Source organism: Centruroides vittatus, unplaced genomic scaffold (assembly GCF_030686945.1).
Source record: "Centruroides vittatus isolate TY-2023 unplaced genomic scaffold, ASM3068694v2 contig_620, whole genome shotgun sequence".
Classification (NCBI taxonomy): Eukaryota; Metazoa; Arthropoda; class Arachnida; order Scorpiones; family Buthidae; genus Centruroides; species Centruroides vittatus.
In genome coordinates, this window is record NW_027122381.1 from 3,946,105 (window position 1) to 3,967,224 (window position 21,120).

At 35.7% G+C, this 21,120-nt stretch overlaps 1 protein-coding gene across 6 annotated transcripts in view; it reads left to right on the forward strand.

The window, feature by feature from the left end:
- Gapvd1 (GTPase activating protein and VPS9 domains 1) overlaps window positions 1-21,120 on the forward strand; it is a 259,607-nt gene that overhangs the window by 27,495 nt on the left and 210,992 nt on the right. For all 6 annotated transcript variants that reach the window (XR_010881386.1, XM_067275441.1, XM_067275443.1 and 3 more), the window contains exon 4: window positions 11,584-11,715. Coding sequence is in view for 5 of the 6 variants with exons in the window: in XM_067275441.1 (XP_067131542.1) it covers window positions 11,584-11,715 (132 nt within the window). In the remaining variant the exon portion in view is untranslated. The remainder of the gene's footprint in view (window positions 1-11,583; window positions 11,716-21,120) is intronic.

Sequence of the window (21,120 nt, forward strand, 5' to 3'; positions counted from 1 at the left end):
AGGATGTAATTGTGGTCGCTGGCTGAGATGAGGTCCATAGTACTACAATGTACTTCCAGGTCAAGCATACCAGGGTTCCCCAGACAGACATCAACCCAGCTCCTGCCCCCGCTGGCGGAGCAGGTTGGGAGCGGGCTGACGTTCAGAGAGGACAAGTCAAAAACAGCCATAAACTCACAGAGGAGATAGCCCCTAGGGTCCTCCACCGGACTGTGCCAAAGGTGAGACTTGGCGTTAAAGTCACCCATCAGGAGCACACGGTTGCCCTTCAGTAGGTCCAGGGTCTGACTGAGGGTTTCCAACGGTGGTTTAAGGTCCTCATCGGGCGAGCAGTAGAAACTGATTAAGTAAAAGGGGTCCCTAGGGGTGTCCACCCTAACAGTAGTGTAGTAGTAGTTAGAGAATTGAGTCACCACTTGTACCGTGAGTCCTTTGTTGTAGATTACAATGCCGGTCTTTATCCTGTTGTTGTTGCTGGGGGGGGTGAGAACCTTACCAGCACCAAGCATGGCCACCCTCCCGCTTGCCACATAGGGCTCCTGAACAGCAAGGATGTCGATATCCTCTATAAGAGCCTGATGCAGGGCCTCAGAGGAGGCAGCCTTAGAGCGTTGTAAATTAATTTGCAGGATTTTGAGATTATTCTTGTTACTTCCCTGTTGTTTGTCCTCCATAAGTGGGTGCGAGAGGCCAGAACCAACAACAAGATAAGACGGAGACATTATTCATAATTTATTGTTCTGATTTGGTAAGCCTTATACCTCTGTAATAACGGGCAGCCTTTATCGAAGGCGTTATGGTCTGTAGGAAGGGCCTTGTTTTCTGGCACTGTTTTATTATGCTTCTTACAATTTGAGCATATTGGGTCCTTCTCCAGGTTTGGGCATTCTTTGAATTTATGTTTCTTTGTACAGTGGGTGCACCTTTGTCGTTCCGTGCACCTGTAGGAGGTGTGCCCGAAGCCAGTACAGTTGTAGCATCTGGTGATGTCTATGTAGTCGTCTATAACTATCGAACACCACCCCAGATAAATTCTGCCTTGCTGCATAAATTTATTCCGGATATCCGGTCTCACGCTTAGGACTGTGTGGGTCCTATGGTTCCCTCCCTTTGGGTGGAAACTGTGTGAAATCTTGGTAGATTCAAGGAACTCTTGTTCACTGATTCCCTCCTGGAGTTTTGTATTCTGATTGTAGATATCTTTTAATAGATCCTGCTCCTCTGAGTCCGTTGGGACATTATATAGGATTATTTTTGGTGATTTTTTTCCCTTCTCGACTAGCTTTATCTTGTCAGTCAGGGCATCCTCCTTTTGCACCGCATGCTTTAATACCTGTAAGTCTTTATCTTCCAATACTTGAATTTTTATATCTCCTTCCGATAGGGGTCTGATAGTTTTAATCTTTATTCCTAGTTGCTTGGGGTCCACGTGGCTGCGTAAGAGCTCTAGTGTCTCCTCCGGGGTGGGAACAGGCTCGTCAGGATTTTTAATTGCCGATACAATAATCTCATGGTTCATATTTTTTGGATTTTTTATCCCTGCTAATGCGGCTGATTTTTTAGCTATCAGTTTAGTAGTGTTGCTGATGGGGGGTGCGCTGGCGCTTGGTTACCTCAGCGTAAATGCCCAAACTAGATAGCCCTTCATACTTTGTTAACACGTTGACTGCCACGTGACTTTTTAGGATTCTGTTGTAAAACGCCAACTTAATTTAATTATATTATATTATTAAAAACTCTAATCAGAGTATATAGTAATAATCAAATAGCATATAGAATGTGTTTTTCTTAAAATAAAAGTATTACGAATTATCTCGTAGTTGGCTTATGTAACAGAAAGCTCTTCGCTAAAGCCAAACTACGAGTTAATTCGTGCACAGACACGATTCGTCCTGTCACTTCGCTACAGCCAATCGGAGATGTGCGTCTAAATTCATTAGTAATAAATCAGATATAGAGGCAAGCACATCACATTTACGTCTTTTTTGAGAGTGTTATTTTTTATTTATTTTTATAATCAAATTATAAATATCCCAAAATGGATAAGAAAAGACCACTAACTAAAAAACAACTTGATTACTACACTAATCTAAGTGATTCAGAATCTGACAAAATTTTTGGTGAGGATGGGGGAGTTTATTTGGCAGCGAAATGGTCCTGTTACTGTATGTAAATGGAAAGACAAACGAGAAGTCCTTACCATTTCAAACATGCACGTTGTTGAAATGGTAGAGGTGTTCAATCGCAATGGAAAATGTTCGATGAAACCGAATATAATTCGAGATTATAATCATGGAATGTCTGGCATTGACGATCAGATCAAATGCTATCGTACTACACAGCTCTAAGAAAGACTATTGGATGGCCCAAAAAGGTTGCATTACATATTATAGAAATATATATACATAATGCGCACAAACTCTTTCAAAAAGCAACTTCTTCTAAAATAAAACTTATAAAGTTTAGAGAAGCATTCGTCGAAGCGTTGATTGGAGAAGAGATTCAACCAGTTTCAAAAAAAATTAAATTGCAGAAGCTCCACTATTTACAGAGTATCCCATCTACTCAGAAAAAACAACATCTGACAAAGCCATGTCGAATTTGTACCAAAGCTAAAAAACGCCGAGAAACGCGTTATTTCTGTCCAATCTGTCTTGAGAAGCCAGCCCTTTGCGTAGAAGATTGTTTTAAAAATTATCACAAACAATAAAAATATCGTTTTGCTTTTGATTTTGAATAAACATTTTATAATATTTTCTGTTCGTTTAAATTTATATTTCTGTTTTATAAATTATCACGAACAATAAAAATATTGTTTTGCTTTCGATTTTGAATAAACTTTTTATGATTATATTTTCTGTTCATTTATTAATAAATGTTCTGTTCATGTAAGCCAAACTTGATTTTTTGTTCTTGCCCCTGAAGCTATCTATTCATATTTACACTGATATACTACGAATTACATCGTAGCTGCACAAATATGGCAAGGAAACAAACTACGATATAACTCGTAGGTGGCGTCCTAGGCAGAAACGGTAACTACGAGTCATCTCGTAGATGGCAGTCAACGTGTTAAGGTTTTAACCTGTTGTCTTAACTCAAGGACCAAGCCAAATATCTGGTTGGCCGCCGCGTGCATTCTAATGGCCGCTTCCTTGACAGCAGCCCTTTCTTTACTCTTCACAGACACATTGGTATTCGCAGGTATGCTAGAAACGATGATTTTAAGTTGCGAGTTGATATTAGCTATTAAGTTCTCCTCAGCGTAGCTGTAATTTGATAAAACACAATCTGTAGTCTCTTCCATGGTTAACACTACACAGATACACTTTTCCAAAATGTACTGGAAATTAAGGATCGAACGGTGTAAGACCCGTGGGTAAACGACCAACGCAGCCCGAAAAACCGGGCGGGAGAGACCCGAATTAGGGTCAGTAAGAGAGCAAGGTTCAACCACGTGGTGAGGACAAAGACCATTCACCCCTTTGTACAAGTAAACGACTAAAACAGCCGTAGCGGCTAAACTACTAAACGTAGCCGAAAGAATATAACGTGACAGATGAACAATTAGGTACCCAATGAAGTACCCTGATATGGGCAAGAACGGTGGCCCGATAAGCCCACACGATGGCCCGCAGACACGTGACTATCGGTCGGGATAACTGGAGAACGGAGAATCGTAACGAGAAGCAGTAAACACCGTTATACGGCTTTTAAACAGCCGAGTAATTTGATATAACGAATTAAAAATTTTCCCCGGAAATCGCCCGGAAAAGGTGGCCGGAAATAAAGAAACTTCTGGAGCCCGTAAATCCCGAGCGGCTGGACCGATCCAAATAAGATTTATGTTAAACGATAGCTTACCGTGAGACGAACTCAACGATATATAAATAGCAACCGATTGAACAATAATGAAGCCGATGCAACGATCGAAAGCTGGAGCGAGGTGAAGCACCAATAAACAGGTACATCAAGGTTCTCTCTAAGCTGTGCAGCTGTGCACTGCTCAAATTGTTATCATGCATGAGAATTTGTGCGCCGTGCAGATGAGCATGCACACTGATTTGAATTGTTGTTTACTGATTTCTCACTCTGTCTGCGACGTGATTATTGCTACATATGAAATATATGAATTCATTAAATTATTGACAAAAGATAATATTTTGTATGGAAGTATGTTTTAAAATGAATTTTGATGGTTACTTTATAATTAATTTTAATTTTTAAAGGAAAAAATAAGATTGTCTATGTATCTGCTCAGCAAAAATTTTTTTGCTTAGAGAAGTACATGTTTCGCTCAGCTACAAAAAAAATAGAGGGAACATTGATGTACATAACATACTTTTTACTTATTGGGCAGTTCAGTAGTGTGCTCGGAGGGCAATAATAAGCAATTAATTAAAAAATTAATATAGATATTAAAATGTTAATAAAGGAAAACTGGTTTTTTCTAAAATATTATGCATATATTGTATTTTTTAATTTTTTCAAAAATCGGTTATCCTGAATATTTCGTTGGAAATGCTACAAGGGTAGTTACTATTTTAAAACGCAAAGAAATATTGTTTAATTATAATTTTGTTTCAGTTTTAATACCTTCATAATGGATAAATGGCTAAAAATAGGTACCCAACATCCTGAAAATGAAAAGAATGACAATACAAATGAGAATGATGGACCAACATCTAATAACCTTATAAAATCTGTGGATGAAAATCCAAACAAAAATGAATCCAGTGGCACTGCTGTTTCTACTTAAAAAAATATCAAACGAAATGTGTTAGCTAATAAAAAATTGAGGAAATATCAAGAAGAGGTTATTAAATACAAATTTACATTTTGCATTGTTAATGGGGAAGAACATACATTGTGTTAATTGCTTAGATAAATTAGCAAATGGAAGTATGAAATCTGCTAAATTAAAAAGACATTCGGAAACTAAACATAAAGAATTTGCAAATAAATCTGAAACATTTTTAAAAAACGAGTTAAAAGTATGAAAAATCAAAATGTATTTTTGAAAATATATACAATAATTCCCGAGAAGGCTTTACGGGCATCCATAGAAATTTAATATTTAATAGGGAAAAATTGAAAACTGCATACAATTGGAGAATCACTCATTCTTCCATCAGCAATTAAAATGACATCAATTATGCATGGAGAAAACTGGGGTAACGATTTAAAAACAATACCGTTATCAAGAGATTCAGTATCTCACCGAATTTCCACCATATCACATAACATAGAATCAATTCTGTTAAATTGAATACAAAACTCTCCTGTATTTGCTCTACAACTTGATGAAACTACCGACATTACTAAAATGTCTGTTTGTGAGATACATTTTTGAAGAAGACATATCAGAAGAGTTTTTATGTTGTAACAAATTAGAAGGAAAAACAAGAGAGAAAATATTTGAAATTATTAATAGATATTTTGAAACAAATGACCTTACCCAGACACACTGTGTTGCAGTTTGCACTGATGATGCTGCATCATTAGTAATAAAGGACTAAGAGGGTTAATAATGAAAATTGCTCCCCATATAGTATTCCACCATTGCATCATACACAGACAAGCTCTTGGTGAAAAAGGCATTGATGAAGAATTGCACAAGATATACAGGATGTTGTTACTGTAATTAACATTGAGCAGTAAAATTGAAGCTCTTAAGAATAAGCCCATACTTTGGCAAGGAGAATTGAACAGAAACAACACAGACATGTTTCCATGCTTTTCAGAATTTACCAAAGAAAATAATAATGATTCCTTGTCATTTAAAAACATCATTTCCCGTCATATGATAAAATTGGAGGAAAACTTTTCAAAAAGATTCGAAAAATTTCCAGATAATGAATTAGGTTTTGTTCGATATTTTAAATTTCAATATCCCTTTAAATGAAAAAGAACAGTTAATCAATGTTTCATGTGACGAAACACTGTGCATTCAATTTAAGTCTCTGATTTGCAAAAGATTTTGGTTATCGATTGGAAAGGAATATGCCAATTTGAAAAAAAGGTAATCAATATTCTGATTTAGTTTCCATCGACCTACTTACGTGAAACTGGCTTTTCAAAATTTGTCATTTTTAAACAAAACATTGATCTTGATTGGATCCAGAGGATGACTTACAACTTGCAATTTCCAATGCAGATCCAAACATAAAGCAGTCATGAGCTCTTTGCAAGCACAAATCTCACATTAAATTTTAATGATGTAAAGTTTTTCAAAAGTATTTTTTATTAAATAAATATTTATACCTATATGCATAAATAAAACGATTGTTTTGTAAAATCATGTGTTTTATTCAGACCTCTAATAAGGCAGAAATATAAGCGCAAATCCCAGAAAAATTTTACTTTAACTATGTTGACAATTTAAAATGTCTACTGTCTATCCAGGGATTGCAACAAACTTCTACACAAAATGGGGGGTTGAAAATGAAAATAGGTTGTGAACCACTATACTAGACCACACTTTTCAGTTTTCGTTTGAGAACTGTGGTCTAGTAAGTTTTATCAAGTGATAGCAAATTCAAAAGTGGCTATTAAGAATATTAATTATAAAATAGGACAGAAAGCATATACAGTGGGTTCGGATAACGAACACCTCACAGAACAAACACAAGAAGAAGCGACATAAAATAATGAATACCTATTGGTCTTCCCTTGTCTTTCGGCAACAATTCGAAACTTTTCGGAGTGTGGGAAACGTCGATACTGATATCGATGCTCAACTCGGTATATACTGATCAGATAGTATTCCTCCAAACTTTGAAACTCTCCCTTGAAATTCCAGCTTTTGATTTTTCTAACACAGACAATATTTTTATAGTATTTGCAAGACTGTTGTGCGGGCACTTGTTAAGTTTTGCGTGGGCTTTGCTTTTCGAAAGGTGAGAATTTAATAGCAAAGGTAAAGAGTGGGCAGAAGATGCCTAATGTTGCTGGGCAGTATGGCTTGAACAGGTTTACAGTAGGCTGCAGTTCAATCTTATCTAAGGAAGATACAGTATAATCAAGAAGCCTCAAGCAGCTAAAGGAATAACAAAAATCACATCTGAGAAATACAGAACATTGAAGAGCTCATAATGGAACCTGAAATGGATCTGATGACAGAAGAATGCCAAGAACTCTCGAATGAAGAACACCAAGAAACTCGGCGAGAATATGTTTTTTTTCTGAAAAAGAGGATTAATGCCGATATCTGCTATTAAACATCATTTGAAGAAGTAGGAGAATGTCAGAACAACGGTCTTAAAATAGCATCCAAACCAGGTTGAGGCTTGGGAATTTCTACAATTACAATGCTATTAATTACTTCTGAAAAAACCTGAAGAAGAGAGAAAAGCAATCGACATTAGACAGATTCTTTAACCCCCTCAAATAGAAAAAACATGACTAATGAAAATGCAAGACTGTGTATATATGTATTTTTATCTATATATATAAAACTACTTGTCCTGACTGACTGATTGATTCATCATCGCCCAGAGCAAACCGCTGAACCTAGAGGTGAAATTTGGTACACAGTCGGGACGTCACGTCATGGAAATGCACACTAAGAAGGGATTTTTCGAAATTCCCCATGGGGGAGAGGGAAAGCCTTAAGGTTTAACCAGAAGAACTGCTTCTACTGTACTATTTCAGATGTGAATTTTTCTGATGGTAATAACTTAATTTCCAAAAGTACAATATTTACCTATTACAGTTTTTTAACCAAATGTTCGAACCGTTTAAATTTGAATTTGTTATTACATATTTGTTAGATTATAATGTGGCCGTCTAACCCTTTTTCCCTTGAGTAGGATTATCTTTTCCACAAAAATAAGTAGAACAAAAGACGGTATGGGGCCTTGGGGCCCTGGGGCCAAATGGACAGAGAAAGAGTCACTTTTGGTGAAAACCTCGAAGAAGTAGGGAGGGAAAAAGAGTGCTCCAGACCTCGAGAAAGACGATCCGAGACTGAGAGGTGCCGAAGAAGTTAGAAAGAAAAAACAGACTATGGACAAAAATCCTTGAGGACAAACGATGAAGTCAGGAATAGACGAAAGGTTTACGACAAGAAGAGGGTCACGGATAAAGGAGAGTTTTGAAATGGCGTCCTATCCAAGAGCACGTCGCTACGAAAAACCCCGGGTATTTCTATTCCTTTCCTATCCCTTTTGCTTTTTTTCCATTTTCCTTAATTGTAAGATAGTTACAAGTTAGTATAAATTGATACGACCTGCATTTGATTGCCGCGCGTGTGAGAATTTTATATATTTAAATTGTTATAAATTAAATAATTACTATGGTGTCTGAAATAACGTCAGCCACAATTTTACTTTGTTAATTTAAAAAAAAAATATATTATTGTGAATGTGGCAAAGCGCCAGAGGACGTTTTACCATTTTTGCATGTTTGTTGTGGAGGCAGTTGCTTAAAAGGGAAGGTCATCTCTGTAATTTTTGTAATTTCCGACGGACTACTGATGGTGTGCAACGACAAAGGTTTTATCTTTGTGAGTGCTCCATATTTTTACATTTTATTATTTATTTAAATTTAGGGAGTTTCAGATAACGTCATTTACGTTTTGAAAAAAAAAAATTAAACTCAGATTTATCGTATCTGAAAATCCCATAATGCTTGAAACTTGAATTTAGGTGCATTAGCAGTCCATAGTTTGAAACAAACAAAAATCAGTAATTTTACCAAATTAGTAACAACTAATAATTGAGAACCTTAGTAAAATACTGGGGGGTTATTTCTATCAAAATCTGAGCAGGTGAAGCCGTGGCTAACAGCTAGTTATTACATATAAATAAACGTAGTACGAAAGTATATATTTTTTATTTTTTTGGGGTCTCCAGAACAAATTAATTAAGTTCCTATTAAAACTTATGGTAAATCGATAATCGGTTAACGAACAATTCGGATAGCGAACAAAGTCTTGGAACAGATTATGTTCGTTAACTGATCACCCACTGTATTTATAATTAACAAATATTACTTTACATAACAGACTTTACATATACAGAATATACAGTTTGTCTATTTAAACATCCATTCAGTAGCAAGAGACATCTTTCCAGAATAGCAGAAGCATATGCATGTGGTGCATATTTCTTTTGCTGCTGAAATAACTAGATAATCAATTTAAGGTAATTTAGCATAATATACAAATAATTTCTGACTGTAAAGGATAGATAACAAAAATCATTTTGGAAATTGATACCAAAAGTAAGTTTTATTTTGTTAAAGAACATTTTCAAAATGACTGCCTTTGGTGACAATACAAAATTATAGATGTAGGTGATAGCATGGTTCATTCCAATTGTCACTGTTTCACAGTCCTCTCGTACTCATCTCTCCAGTTTTTCAACATCATGCAGTGCTGCTGGATGTGCATTATACACTGATGCTTTTAAGTGATTCTACAGGAAAAAGTTTAGATGGTTTGAGTGTAAGGAATATCGTGATCACGGAATGTTGTTATGTCGATCTATCCCGTGGTTTCCAAACCTTCCTGCGTGACACTGTATCTTTTGGTCCCGAAGAGATATTAATTGAAATTGTGCGTCAACACCCTGTTCTATTTGATTTATCTCATTTGAAATATATGGACATTGGGTACAAAATGAATATTTTCTGTTTTTAATAAAATATGAAATGCATGTTGGGACATTTGAAAATATTCAAAAAATATAGATTCTGTCATCTCGATTTTTTGTAAAGAGTACGAAACTCCTATTCTGTTGATATTTTTTGTCCATGCTTGATGTACCCACTTGCGGCACTTTCTTAATTGCATTTCTTTTTCTTCTTCGTCCAAACATAGTTATCGTAGCCAATTTATCCTCAGAATTGTCCACGACCCCTCACCGACAGCATGGTCACGTCACCGTCGTGTGTAAATACTCGTCACTGTCACCAAACAGTCACTGTGCTGGCACGTCACTGTTGTGCGTAAATGGACTCTTAACCATTGTCAGACACTGTGTATTAAGCAATAATGTGAATGAGGAAAAAAATGTATAAGCAATTTGGAACTATAGTTTTTTGTGTATTTCATATATTAAATGTTGTCAAACTTGACTTGCTGATTTTTTAAAAATAATTTATTGCAATTTTTGTATTTTATTGAAGTTTTACTATACATTTTATAATTCTACCTTTTTTTTTTGGTTTTGGTTTTGTTTTATTTGGGATGCTGCAATTTGTTGTTCTGTGGGTATAATCATTGACCATTTTGGTGCTCTACAGTACATTTATATAAAGAAGTAAATACAGTAAATAAATAAATTTTATTTGTCATTTACTTCAATAGTTTTTATTAGATATATATTTATAGCTGAAATACTTGAATAAATGAAAAGGAAACAATTTTATTTACTGTATTAAATTTTTCCAATATTATGATTTTTCCTAAATTACAATTATACTTAATACTGTATTTGGAGACATTTAAAATTAACATTTAGTTGATTTGTTATGTGGATGACAAGGTCAGCTCTTGATTGTGGATTTGCCATATGATTTGTTTTTTTGGACAAACCCTTCAAAAACGTATAACTGAGGTTTTACTGTAATAACTAGCTTAAACTTAAATAAATAGATGTTAAAATATGGATAATTAACAAAAATGTTGACATTATATAAAGCATTTTATTCAAATGCAGCATTGGGCCTGTAAAATAGAACTAGTCAAGGCACAGTGATGAGTAAAGTGATGAGTAAAGAGAGACAATGGTGATGTAACCATCAGAGTAATAAAAGTTAATTTATTTGTCTTGTCTTGGGCACCTTCATCAAGGTACTTTTCCAAACATGCAAGTGATGTGACAGTTAAAATATTACTTTGATTTGAAAATTTTTATTTATTTGTTGATTAAGAATAGTTATTCTGTATTGTATTTTTGAAGTCTTTTTTCTTTTTATTTAAATCATTTAATTTTGAAGTATTTAACATGTTGTATTGTTTTAAATTATTTATTTACTTATAACACTTGAAGATCTAGAAACAATTTTTTTCCTCAACTTTCATGCAATATTTATCTTCCTTAATTTACATGGATTGTTTATTTGAGATCTATGCACAGATGTTGATTATAGATTTAAAGAAAACAAATTTGGTTTGTTTCATCTGTTTGTGGTAAAATTTTTGTATTAAATGTGTGATGATTTTAATACAAAAATTTTACCACAAACAGATTAAACAAACCAAATTTGTTTTCTTTAAATCTCCAATCGACATCTGTGAATGACATGACGTATGATGATTTTAATACCAAATGTATGATTTATAATATAAAATTATCATATCAAAGTTACATATTTTTTTAGTTTTAGTAATCACTGATACATAAATATTTTATAATCACACACTGGAGAAATGAACTTGAATTGCAATTAAAACTGCAGTGGTTTTAATTGCAATGTTGAAATGAGCTTGATAATTGATAATTAAAACTTCAACATCAAAAAACATTTTTAGGATAAATGTTGACAATTATATATTAACATAATTAAGTATCTTTTCTTTAATACATGTGTTTTTAAATTGTTTTTATCATTCAGATAGAACAATTTTTTTTACAGAATTGTATGTCCTCGCTTCTTGACCTGATACTGGAGGGAAGCACAAACGATTCTCCAAGTGAATTTATATCTGAACTACAGGAATTGAATCGTTCTGCCATATTAATGACCGAATCCGAATTGTTAAATTTGGTACGTTAATTTAGTATATATTAATATTTAAAAACATAATATTTTATGTTAATTTTTATATTTTTACTTTGTTATAAATTCGATTGATGATAAATGAAAGATTTTTCATTTAGATAAAATACAGTTATGTTGATAATTTCTTAATAACCAAACAAACTTTCAGTTTTTAATCAGTTGAAGTATTAAGTTTAATTATTGGATAAGAGTATTGAATATTAACAATATAAATTTCTTCTTGTCTTGTTAGATTTTGTTTTATTATTATTTTTATTTAATGAAAGAAAGACTGAGAATAAAAGATTTATTTTTTACAATACAAGATGTTCTGCTCAAAAGTTCCAAATTTGATTTAACTATAAAGAATTAATGATCAAAGATATAAAAGTTTACCAATGATTTTATACAAGAGAAAATCTCAGTAAATCTCATTGAAAAATCACATCTCTGTGTTTGCTTTAGCAGTCAGTGTACTTCAGCAGTCACAGAAAATATCAAGGTGGTAGGCAATTTCCTGTTATGTATACTGCAGCATATCCTGCCTCATAGTGACAATGGCTGCAATGATGCAATCCTAAAATATTCTGAAGCAGGGGTCACTGGAAAATTTAAAACTATTGCCACCATTTCGCAGTTTTTAATTTTTTTGCCACTTCAGATTTATTTCCACCAGTTTTAGTTACTAATTAATGCAGATGCCGGTAGCCTTATCAGTTTAGTGTCTGGAAAGCAAAAGTAACATGTTAAACTGTCAGTTAAAAGGATAGGATCAGACGTTTGGGTCTCTGATTTGAATGGAATTTTGTTGGTTAGCACATATCCTTAAACACACAGCTCTTTGTCCAAATAACAGGACTCGCTTCTTGTGAGAAATTGTGGGCTCCAGGAATGTCTCTAGGAACCATTTACTCGGCAACAGTGTGCAAAGACACTCGCTTGTCATTTCGGATGGCTTTTTATCAAGTGGCGAGGGGGTTGGCTTGGAGTGACAGGAGACAGGTTTAACAAATAAACAAAGCATTTATTATATTACTAACTATGAGATACAGGTTGTTACACAAAGTTTGATACGTAGACAAGTTACATGCGGCAGTCAAATTGCGATTATATAGTCTAATATTTTACAAGGGTACTATCTACCAGCTAGGCCTATTTTTCGAGAGAGAGTGAGTGAGTTTGCTGTCATGAGCTGTATGCGGCAATACTGTATGGAAGTTCTGGCATTGCTATGTCTTCCTACCGGGTCTTCTCCTTTTGCTGGGTCACTGGAATTTCGGGAGACGAAAATGGCACATTCACAATTATAACTTTCAGGTGTGAACTCCCGAGCTTCTGGTGGCTTGCACTTTTATACACTTAGCGTGAGAAATGCGTCACATGATTGTCCGATGTTTTTATTTAAAGTCACAGGTGCTTGATGACTTGCATTTTTGCTGGGTTGTTTTGTAACAACGTGCTAACTTTCACATTGGATTGTTGACTTTAGTGGCGACATCCAGCTCATTCTCCATGAGGAGTGATTTTTCTATTGGGGATATTTACATTTTGGAGAAAACTGTTAACATTAATTTTCTTTCAATCCCCTTAAAAATCCGTGGGCTCGCACTTCTCAAGTCATTCCAAAAAATTGGCATCTGAAAATTGTGTTTAGTTTATAAATCTTTGGAAGTTTCATGTCCAAGAGTGGTGATAGCTGAGTGAATAAGATGCTAGGCACTGAAGTAAGACAATGTAGGTTTGAACCTTTTGAAATTTTAGTTTAGTTTTTATGTGTAACATTATTATTTTACTACATTACTATTGGGTTGCAGTTGTAAGGTCTCTGATGAGGATGTGGTCAGGAATGATAAGAGGGTCTCATGTGGGTGCAGTTGGTACCAAGACAGATGTAGAGTCTGTCTTGGTACCAATTGCAGTTACAAGACATGAAAGAAGCTTACCAGATTTCCACAATCATGGAAGTTCTAAGTCAGCAGTGGCCTCTCCTTTTCAAGATAGTCTCAAATGAAGGAGTGTCCCTGGTTTGTGAGTGACAGTTCCCTTGACTCTGGCATGATGTGGTTGACATCCAGTGATGGGAAGATGTCGATCCGAGGATGGGAGACAGAGATGAAGATGGGCATGAGACACACACACACACACAACAATTGGTCTAACATTTGGAAGTTATGGGAGAAGAAACTGTTGTGTCCTTGAATTTCTGGGTTTTTATTAATTTTTATCCTCGATCGCCCATTCCTGTTGGCCACTTTTCTTTGTTCTCACTTTCTAGGAGCTTGATCACTCATTACTAAGTGAAATGAGCTATTAGTTTATTGTGGGAGAGATCAAAATTGATGTTTAATTGATTCCCCAACCAGAGATGATCAATCTTAAAACTTACATTTTTATACATGTTTATAACTTCACATTTCATTTTCATACAAAAAAATTATTTATAGCGTCTATTTTTATTCTTAAAAAATGATTTTAATGTGAATTTCAGTAAGGGTTTGGACTTGTGGAGAGTCTCATAAAATTTTCCAAAATTGTAGACTTATAAATTCCTACTGTTGTCTATTGTCTGTCAGCTGTCTGTCCTTCCTTAATCTCAAGAACTGACTTAGTCACGTGAAAGCTGAGACCAATTTCGAAAGGTTTCAAGAAGCAAGCCCCAATTAATACAAGAACTTCTGATGCAAACCATTAGTCACTTTATTTCAATTAAAAAATTGTTCTCCCAAAAGGAATTGTATAGATGACCTGCATGACTCTATTGTTAACAGGAAAAGTATGTCATACCGAGGCAAGACACTACTAATTTGAGGCTGAGAGCATATATTTGAAATTAAATAAATGAAAAATATGATTAAAAATTGCAGTCTGGCATTGTGACACTGCCACAATAAATAATTGCTCATTACTATTATTATTTCTAAAAGTTTCTCTGTATTTATTTTCATATATAGTGATATTGTGACATTTGAAGCATAGCAAACATAAGCAGAAGAGGAAATTGTCTACAATATTAACAATTCAAGAAATAAAATGTTGGGATTATGCTACTGTATTTGCATATTAGATTGTCCTTTTTGTCTATGTGCAGTAACATCTTACGCATATTTACTTGTGATGACATAGTACGTAAAATACATGAAAATAAATGTGAAGAAATAAAAGTTTTATTTTAATGACATAAAAGAATTAAATCTACAGAGGCTACAGAGAATACAGAGAATAGTCAGAGAATAGAAAAGAATTAAATCTACAGAGAATACTCAAAGTGACTAAGGCAACTGTCTCAGCACCAATTTCCCCATGCTTATTTGCTTTCGCCAAACTACATAAAACTGGTAAACAATTGTGCCCGGTCGTTGACAAATTGAGATTTCCAGCTATTCTTATGGAGCACATGCTTAACTCTTTTATAACCAACAACGTGGAGGAATATCTTTACACTGTTTCTAATCCGGTGGAGTTGATTCACAGATTGAATACCCTTGGCAGCTTGGATGGCATCTACTTTACGGTATGTGATTTTGAGTTCATGTCCCCTTCCATTTGCATTGAACTGTGCTTTTGTGAATTAAGGGACTTCCTCATTCAAAACATCAACGACTCTTCTAGACATATTTCCAACATCTTGGAATTGGCACATCTTATGTGTCACTCATCTTTTTTCATATTTGAAGAAGATACTTTCCTGCAGTCTAAAGGGGTAGTCCCATATCAGGAACCCTGTGTGAATTGGTAGTCAGGTGCCTGGAATGACATGTCTTACCTAGCATAAGTGATGACATTAGGTTGTATGCTAGATACATCAATGATGTGTTGATTATTTGGAGGAAGAAACCGGACTTGGCAGCATTCATCAAAGTTTTTAATGATAACGCTTATGGCCTCTCATTGCAGGCAGAACAACAGAGCTCCTCCAATGTGCATTTTTTCGACATTGAGTTACAACAGGGTCTGTTAAGAACTAAGGTATTCCGTAAGAACTTGTATGGCTTCACTTTTCACAGAGGGAAATCGCATGATCCTTTTAGTTACAAGATCTCTGCTTTTAAGACTCTAGTAAGAAGGGCTTACACCCATTGTTTGATGGCTGAGGATAGGAGAATTGAACTGGAATATATTTCAAGTGTAGCTAGGCAGCATGGTTACCCTACGCGCCTAATTAATGAACTGGTAGCACATCAGGAACAACCTACGAATGCGGCACTTCTGGAAAACCTGTCCTTTCTTCCTATTACTTACAACAAGATCTTTACCAACACCTACAAACAAATAGCCTGCTATACAAGTAAAAGAATTGCTTACAGGAGATCGTCGACTATTTTCTCTTGTTTAAGAAATGATAAGGACAGATTTGATCGAAATAGTATTCCAGGAATATATTCTATCTCTATTTATGATCATAGGGTGAACCGTCCAGGTGAATATATTGGTGCTACCACACACTGCCTAAAAACAAGGATCAAGGAGCACAAATACTCCATTCAAAAATGCCTTTTCACTACTGCTTTGGCTTCTTTTGCCCTTGATGATGATGTCAAGGTGGACTTTGAAAATGCATGCTTAATACAACGGTGTGAGCACCACGCCAGCCTAAAATATCTAGAACAGCTGGAGATATTTAAAGTGTTCAAGAAGGTAACAGCCATCAATTTCAAAGAAACGGTCTTGTTGGCGACTGCATGGAGGGTGTATTTTGACGTATAATTGATCTACGTCAAGTTTGACTGTGGATTTTATATATACATCGAAATTTCTTAAAACAGGAAACCAGTTACATGACTAATTTGTTAGCACGCTACTTCGGGCATGAGCATAACTTCAAGATGTGTTTTTCAAATTTTTGAAATTGAACCTGATGATGACTATTTAAGACGGTAGAGAACATTCATTTCGAAGTGAATTTTTGCTGGTTTTTCAGTAATTACGTATTTATTTTATTGAATCTTTACACCAGCAGTATTGTGGTGATTGTATTTATTAATTTCCAAAATTTATACTATATGTTATTCCACTATTTACTTTCCTTCTTTATTATTTACACTTTATACTATCTAAAAGTAATTCTCTTCTCCTCTTCCCCTGGGAAGTGGAATTTCCAAAAATCTTTTCTTAATGTGCATTCTCATGGGATACCCTACTAAAATGCAGTCATAAATGCAAAAATCTGAATCTAAAATAGTACAATAGAAGCAGACTTCTTCTAGGTAATCCTTAACCCTCTACCTCTTCCCCATGGGCGATTTCCAAAAATTTCCTATTAGGGTGCATCCTCATGGCATATCCTACTAAAACACAGTTAAAAATAAAAAATTGCATTTAAAATAGTACACCACACATACCTGAACCAATTACTGGTGTTGGAAAAAAACGAAAAAATACATCGCTAACGTTTTCAAACTTTGGAAGTTCTTCTTCAGACAACAAAAGCGACGGAACGCAGATCCAAAAAATAGAACAATTATTTTTAAACAAAAATTGAACACTTCACATTAAAGTCGTTTGATCGGACATGCGCATTCGGTGTGGGTAAATGATGATTAAAGGTCCGTGTCGATGAGGGCCTGCCAGGCGACGAACAAATTGAGCTCTTCTTTATAATTTATGCAGGTGGTGGCACGGCTAGATCTAATTGTAAATGGAGATAGCTTCCAACCACCTTAGGTGTTCAGGGTGAGGCGAGGTGATGATGAGCTTCGGTTGGTTGAGGGCCGCTTCGATGTCAGGATCGGCCGTGTAAATTGCGGAGGATGTTCAAGATGGTAGGACATCATCTGTATGTGATTTTAACACGGCGTTTGTTGGTGATTTCCTTATATAACAAAGCCATGTACGGATTATACGTGATGGGGATCTGTGTCTCATCTTCCGGTGGATTGTCGTGATGTGAGCGAATGGTGGATACACATGCAGAGCGATGGTGACGATTAATCAATCTATTGATTAGCTTGTGGTACCCGTGGATGCTTGCTAGGTGTTTGATATGTTCTAATTCGGTGGCAAGTGCTGCTCCAGCAGCACTTGCCACCGAATTAGAGCAGGCTAACAATACGGAGGTGCACTTCTTGGATCTAAACATCAACATCGAAGGATTGTCTATACACACTTCAGTCTACCATAAACCAGGTACGACCTCCCTTTTTATCCCAGTTGGGTCATATGTGACCCTTTTCAATACAAGACTGCTGCATTCAACACGTTAATTAAGAGGGCGTTTTTGCATTTGTTCACTCTAGCAGCACTTGACACCAAATTAGAACATATCAAACACCTAGCAACCATCCACGAGTACCACAAGTTAATCAATAGATTGATTAATCGTCACCATCGCTCAACACGTGTATCCACCATCTGCTCACGTCACGACAATTTACCGGAAGATGATACACAGATCCCCATCATGTATAATCCGTACATGGCTTCATTATATAAGGGGATCGCCAACAAACGCCGTGTTAAGATCACATACAGATGATGTCCTACCATCTTGGACATTCTCCGTAACAGGAAGGATTCCCCTGATCCCAACAGACTTCCGGGCATTTACTCTATACCTCTTAAGAATCACAGGTGTGACAGGAACCTTGTTTATATCGGTTCAACCAAACGATCATTGGGAATCAGAATATGTGAGCACAATGCAGATATTCTACATGGAAGGAACTCTACGGCTCTTGCAATTTACATGGCTGATCCTGACATCGAGGCGGCCCTCAATTAAGTGAGGCTCATCATCACCTTGCCTCACCCTGAACACCTGAGGTGATTGGAGGCTATCTCCATTTACAATTAGATCTAGCCGCGCCACCACCTGCATAAATTATAAAGAAGAGCTCAATTTGTTCGTCGCCTGGCAAGCCGTCATCGACATGGACCTTTTAATCATCATCTACCCGTACCGAATGCGCATGTCCGATCAAACGACTTAGATGTAAAGTGTTAGATTTTTGTTTAAAAATAATTGTTCTATTTTTTTGGATCTGTGTTCTGTCTCTTTTATCATCTGAAGAAGAACTTCCAAAGTTTGAAAAGGTTAACAATGTTATTTTTTGTTTTTTCCAACACTGGTAATTGGCTCAGGTACGTGTGGTTTACATCCCCAGTGTTCCATGAATGTAGAAGCTTAAAATAGTACAGTAGAAGCTGAGTTTTTTAGGATAAGCCTTAATCCTTTCCCTCTCCCCTATGGGAAAATTTCAAAAAATTCCTTTTTAGTTTACATTCTCGTGATGTACTTTAACTGTGTACCAAATTTCAAGTTTGAACTCCTAAACGATTGGGCTCTGTGCTTATTATTATTGTGAGGGCATAAACGAGGGTGTGAAATAGTATGTGAATTACTTTTACACACTTAATCGAACTTGTTCATAAGAACAGTTCTCCGGTTTGTCATACCCAATTTAGGAGATGGTTACCTTGCAGTTCCGAAGTGGTAGGAGGGACTTTAAGATAAAAGATCGGAGATCAATGATCGCAAAATCAACGTTCTCCTTAACATCAGGATCCTGACATCAGGTTATCAGTTTTAGAACACGGATAACCATGTGTGAGTAATCAACTTGCGGAATGACCCGAGCGATAAACGAATTATTCTAAGTCCAGTTTCTAAATAAAACAAAGATTATATTTATTGAGACTTAAACTAGAATAATTACAAGATATATATAGTAAAATAAACAAATGAATTCCAAATAAAATATGATAATAAAATGCATAGAAAATTAACTAAATATGAACGATCTATAATTAACTTATTCGTGCTATATTTAACACTAAATGCACGGAGAGAGAGTTTACAACCATCTAACAATTACAATACTTCAAGGGTTTCTTCCTTAGTAAGATAGTATGATAAATTTAGATCAGTTGTATCTTCTATTATGTGGTCAGTTCGGTTATGGATAAATCTTCCAACAATCTACCTAACTAAATATGGCTCACTGTCTATCTACGCATAAGAATGGCTTCTATCCTTCCATGGACTACATCTTCTTGTATGGCTCGTCTGGTCTTCGATATAGACTTTGGAAACTGTGCTGATTTATTCAGTATGGCTTTCCTTCTTGTGGACTGCACCAAATTTCAGTATGGCTTTTCCTTTCCTCAGGACTGCACCTTCTAGTTTGTATGGCCGGTTCAGGTTCTGATTATACCTCTGATGAACTGTGCAATTTAAGCGGAAAACATCCCTTTTTATAGACCTTAATTTCTTGAGATCTCCACCAATTAAAATGCAGTATTTACAATACGTCAATGAGGGTGAATGATGTTTGACTTGGTGATGAAAGGGGAAATAAACTGTACTCACAACAAAACCAATAACCAGTGCGAAAAATTTTCAAAAATCTAATGTTTTCGACTCCCCTTCTGGGATCTTCGTCAGGCTTATTTATGTTTTCTGTTGAAACTGGATTCGAAGGTTTTTTTAAAACTACAGTGTGCTTCGCTTCCAAATAATTTGTAAAAAGGAAGCAATTCATGAGCCGTTATGAAAAATATAATCGGCCGATGGGGTCGCATCGAGTGCACGTCGTCATAAAATAACTTTTACTTATGAGTCTATTATTGCGTCATTCCCGATTCGTCCTCCAATAAGCACTGCCATGCTGTGGAGAGGTTTTTTCTTCTTTAAAATTAATGCATTCTGCATCGCGATCTGCCTTATAAATCTCGATCGCTTCTAATATTCTCAAATGCTCTTGATTTGGGTGGTTTGTATAATTTGCGTTTCTTCAAAAAATGGTATTACTTCCGGGTTCGTGGCATATGTGGACAAAGCTGTTGTATACTTGTTATGTGCAATGTCAGACTTGTGCTCTTTTATTCTAATATTTAATTGCCGCTTGGTGGAACTGATGTAAAGTAAATTCCTATCCCATCCTTCGTCTTTCAAAGGAATGCTGTATACCAGGGGTGGCCAACTTTTGTGCACATAAGATCTACTTTTTATCGTAAAAATGTGTCGCGATCAACTTGTTGTCATAGGCATAGTCTAAGTGGGGAGGGAGAAGTGTGAAATACATACTATGTTTATACACTGTTTCAGTACGAAGTGCACTCACTGCTTATGAGTCGAGTCATAACTGCATGCATACAGTTGTGTTCGCTTACAAATATAATACATTAAGTTAAGAAGACATCGCTAGCGATCGACCAAAATTTTGTCTTGGCGATCGACCGGTCGATCGCGATCGACTTGTTGGCCACCCCTGCTGTATACACCTGGGAGTCTATTCGGGTCAGAGATGTCTTTCCCGTTCCTTAATATATCATATATGGAAGGGTTTCTTCTGTATATAATCTTTAATCCTTTTTTCTTAGCCACTGTGTTGTATACTTCTTTTAGCTGCGGGTTATACGATATCGAGATTCTCTCAGTGGTTTCCTCATTGCTATTCCTCTTAGGTTCTTCCT